The sequence below is a fragment of the Hydra viridissima genome, unplaced genomic scaffold, assembly GCF_058129835.1.
Source record: "Hydra viridissima isolate aposymbiotic clone 2 unplaced genomic scaffold, HvirCarnegie_v1 scaffold_8, whole genome shotgun sequence".
In the NCBI taxonomy this organism is placed as follows: Eukaryota; Metazoa; Cnidaria; class Hydrozoa; order Anthoathecata; family Hydridae; genus Hydra; species Hydra viridissima.
The window spans coordinates 13735316-13739842 of NW_028324307.1; the positions used below are offsets into that span (position 1 = coordinate 13735316).

General features: G+C 32.7%; 1 protein-coding gene across 2 annotated transcripts; it reads right to left on the reverse strand.

The window, feature by feature from the left end:
• Window positions 1-642: 642 nt before the first annotated feature.
• Window positions 643-3835, reverse strand: LOC149885226 (E3 SUMO-protein ligase ZBED1-like). 2 transcript variants are annotated; one of them, XM_090096243.1, is made up of 2 exons: window positions 2018-3398; window positions 643-1903 (listed from the first exon to the last, which is right to left on the reverse strand). In XM_090096243.1, the coding sequence occupies exons 1-2, from the start codon at window positions 2800-2802 to the stop codon at window positions 754-756; spliced, it is 1935 nt and encodes a 644-aa protein (XP_089952369.1). In that variant the 5' UTR covers window positions 2803-3398; the 3' UTR covers window positions 643-753. The 2 variants fall into 2 exon arrangements, with proteins under 2 accessions (XP_089952369.1, XP_089952370.1); XM_090096244.1 differs by adding an exon at window positions 3462-3835 and having other exon boundaries at window positions 1777-2802.
• Window positions 3836-4527: the final 692 nt, after the last annotated feature.

The following is a 4527-nucleotide window of genomic DNA, read 5'->3' on the forward strand; positions in this document are numbered from 1 at the left end:
ATCCTTAAATTTCGCTCATGGAAATAAAAATAATGGTAGGATTAATATTTCCAATGGAATTAATGGCTGAAATCATTGTTGCACAATTTTGCCTCGTTCATTATATTGCCTCGTTCTGTACAAGCCATACTCCCAACTTGTTTTTTGTCTTTTTGAGCTGCGATGTTTGGTGACGTGAACTGTTTTATCACAGTTCCAAACTTTTATTTAAAATAGTATACAAAGAGTAAATTTACACTGTAAAGTTTCTTTTAAGTCTTTCTATTCTACTAAAATTTTAGAAACAAGATAAAGTTATGATTTTTTTTGGTTTCCTGTGTGTGAATATGAATATTTGTTACTTCCATGCTTCTCAAACTGCTTAAATAGATATTTTAGAGACCGCCGATTCGTTACTGTTTATCGGTTTGCGGATTGTGCACCGAATTATCTATGCTAAACGGTTCAAACTACTTACGGATTGATTTGATCCGAAAATAATTTATCGGAAAATAATTCGTTAAAATTTTTTCGGATTATTTTTTCGGATCGCAATCCGATTCGATACTTTCGGATCGGATTGCAATTCGAAAAATTTTTTTCGAATTGGAATCCGAACCGATATTATTTTTACGGATTTATACGGATTCAGAATAAAAAAAGCTTTCGAATTAAAATTCATTTTTATTTATTTATAATATTCAAATATACAATGAAACGAAATGATTTCCTTGTTAAGAAATAAAAAAAAGTCAAAATCACACTGAAAGTTAATCATTTTCCAAATTCATTTCCTGGCCACACAATGTCTTGAATTTTACTGAGTTGCTTAGTGTTTTCTTTCATATATACCAACATCTCAACCTTTGAGATTGAAAGATTGGTTCTTCTAGAGCTGTATATATTCCCTGCTGTTGAGAAAACTCTTTCAGATGTTGATGATGCAGCAGGTATACAGAGGTTTTTTCTGGCCAGCCTTGACATTATTGGGTAAATATACTGGTTTTGTTTCCAGAATTCCAGTACATTTGTATTTGCTGGAACTGGTTTTGAATTCAAATACCCCTCAATTTCAGTAGAAATGGCTTTCTTGGTGCTTGTTTCACCTCCAGGATTAATGTAACCTGCACCAAACACTTTCTTCCTCAGTTGTTCAGTGAAATCAAAGTCGTCATCATCTTCATCATCCAACATTGAAGGGGAAGGAGTGCTTTGGCTAGCCAAAATTTCTTTTTTTGACAGTTCTTCCATAGCTTTTTTTACTGCAGTTTTGACTACTTCAAATTTTTCCCCCTCATCCACAAAGCACATGCCCTTGCTGTTAGGATCTAAAAAATGAGCTATAGAGAATTCAATATTCATCAACTCCCCTTCGAATCTTTTGTTTAAATCTTCATTGAAGTAGTGAGCAAGCTCTGATGACACCTCGGTTTTTGGCTTGATCATCTCCCTTGCTAATCTTCCTCTGATGTTGTATAGGCAATTAATAACGGAACAGATGCTAACATTCTTTTCACTGCTGCATTTCTCAGAGAATTCTGAAAAGCCTCTCAGAAGCCGGATGACAGATTGAATAGATTCCACTTCATCATCTGTTGGTAAAAGATCTGTCAACTTACAACCTCCAGAAACAGTAGGGTTCGGATTCTTTAAAGAATGCATCGCCGGAAGAAGATCCACCACAGACTCCATTTGATGGAGGTCAGAGTTCCATCTTGTGGGGCATCTCTGTACTAACTTCGTTCTGGAGTTTTTTAAGGCTTTGGCAGCATTAACTAAAGTCATAGCTTTTTTAGAGGACTGGTTGAAGTGACCTACTAATTTTGTTATTTTGTGGTTGAGAATTGACCATTTTGGACATCTTTTATCATCGACAGCACCACTGACAACTAGATTTAGACGGTGGTCGACACACCAAATTGCACTTTGAACCCCAATTGATTTCCTAACACCTGCTTAGACATTAGCTGCACCGTCGACTGTTATCCAGGTTTTGACTCCAAAATCAAGTTCCAGTTTGTTGATAGATTTATTGAGCTTCTTGGCAATATTGTCGGCAGTATGTTGTTCGGGGAAGTAGGACATTTCTACCAAGAAGCGCTTTAATTGGAACTTTGAATCTATATAGTGGAGTGTAAGGCTCATGAAAGACAAATTGGTGTGATCAGTGGTCCACACGTCGGATGTAAAGGCCACTCCATCAAGATTTGACTTGTCTGAATTGAAAATGTTTTTTACTTGTTCCTTGATGAATTTAAAAAGGAGAGGAATGTATTTTGTAGATATATTCTTTGCTGTAATGGCTCTGAATTGACCGTTGGTTGCAGTTCTCATCATCCGGGTGAATGCGTCAGTTTCTACAATAGAAAATGGTTGAGTGTCCTCAATCACCCATTTAGTAATGTCAACAACAGTTCTTATTTGATTGATGTCAGTAACTTCCCATTCAGGTTTGGTAGCCTGTTTTCTGCCTTGCAGTGTCTGTGTGTTGGAAGTGCCACAAGTTCCACTTGGTCCAGGCTGTGGCGATACTGGTGTATCTTTTTGTGTCTGTGGACATCTCCTCTTTTTTCCTCTTTCTTGTGTTTGTTCAAAATCTGAGTCTTCAGAGGCAAGCTCATCAAAAATGTCTGGTATTGTTGATTTTTGCTTGTCTTTCCTTTCTAATTGTTTATATAAATTCAAGTGGACTCTTTTCAAATGGTTCCTTAAAGGACTTGTGGTGCTTTTATTGATTAAGTATATTTTGCCACAGGCCTTGCATTTTGCCTTGTTTTCCTCCACATTGTTGAAGAATTCCCAAATATTAGACAGCTTAGGCATCTGAAAAGAAAAAAAAAGTGAAATGAAAAAAAAAAAAAGAAACGAATCGGATTGAGTTTGCCATATCGGATCGGACGAATATTTCGGATTATTTATTGAATTTAAAATCCACAAAAACGGATCAGATTGTTAATAAGGATTACTTTTCGGATTAAAAATTCGAAAACACGGATCAAATCACATTTTCGATTTACTGACTTTTTATTGAAATATTTGCCTCAATATTTCCTTAATATTTGCCTTAATAAAACGTGATAGTTTTTGATGCATACAAACAGTTTCCGAAAAAGAACTAATTATTTATTAAGTTATTTGAAAATTTTCCTTAATATTCGTCTTAACAATAAATGATATTTTAGAGGCATGCATAAAGTTTTCAATAAAAGAACTAATTATTTGCCTTAATTATTGAAATGAGCGTAACAATTTTTCAAACTAGTTTTTATCTCTATTTCTATTTTTATTTCTGTTAATATTTAAGTAGAAGAAATATTACAATATAAATTTTATCGGACCAATCCACTAATTGAAGCAATCCGCAAAGCGAAATAATTCGCAAAGGAATTCGATCCACAAAAAAAAAAAAAAAAAAAAAACCGCAAAAATTCAGTTTGAAATATTCTTAACTTTTAAATCAAATTAATATAATAATGGCTTACCGTAATAAATGTAGGTGAAGAATAGTAGACTTGATCTGTTGAACGAATTGTTGTATGTTAAGATTTCCAAATAGAACTGATTGAAAATAAAAAAGAAATCCACTATTTATAGGACGCGCACATAATAAAAACGTAATTTTTTTGGACCACACCATTTAATGGTGACGCGAACGGAACGCGATTCGTATAATTCGCTAAACGAATTAAAGTTAAATTGATTTGTAAAAATTTTTCGGATTGATAATCCGAACAGCGAAGTGAATCCGCAAAAACAAAATTCGCTAGTGGTTCGTAAATTAGTTTTCGGATTATTAATCCGAAAAATTTTTACGAACTGACTATTTTAATCCGCAAAATAAGTCGGATTGGCTTTTTGCGGATTTTACGAACCGAATCGGCGGTGCCTAAGATATTTCAAAGTTAATTTTTTTCAATATTGCGATTTCTTGCTGTTCCACTTTTTTTTTTTTTTTTTTTTTTTTTTTTTTTTTTTTGAAAAACAAAATTAATTGCATTAACCAAAAAAACTTTTAAACGAAAACCACCAGCCTTGATCCTTTACATTTTAAGGCTAAAAGATATCAACAGAAATAATGATTTTTCTGCTCTTATTTTCAGAAATCAAGTACAGTTATATAATCATCTTGATTATCAAGTTGGTAAAGCTGCCAGCTAAATTATCAAAATTAACGTTTCAAGCAATTATATATACATTATACAGAACTAAAATATTCATCTTGCATCATAAATGCTATTTATAAAAGGAAATGCAAAAGGGCTTTCAAAAGATCAATGAAATTCACATGAAAATTATTTTCATTGCTTAAGAATGATGTTTACCTTATAAAGAATATTTTATACTTATACACTATTAACTTTTAGGACAAACTGTAATATAACATTAGTTGTAGTTAAAGTTTTGTGAAAATATTATTTTATAAAGTATTTCGTATTTTAAATATATCTCAGTATTTGCTACGAAGAAAGCCAATTGTAAAATCTTTAAAGTAGGGCAGAAGAAGAATTGAAATGGACATCTTGTTGAGCATTTCAACTTTAAATTTGT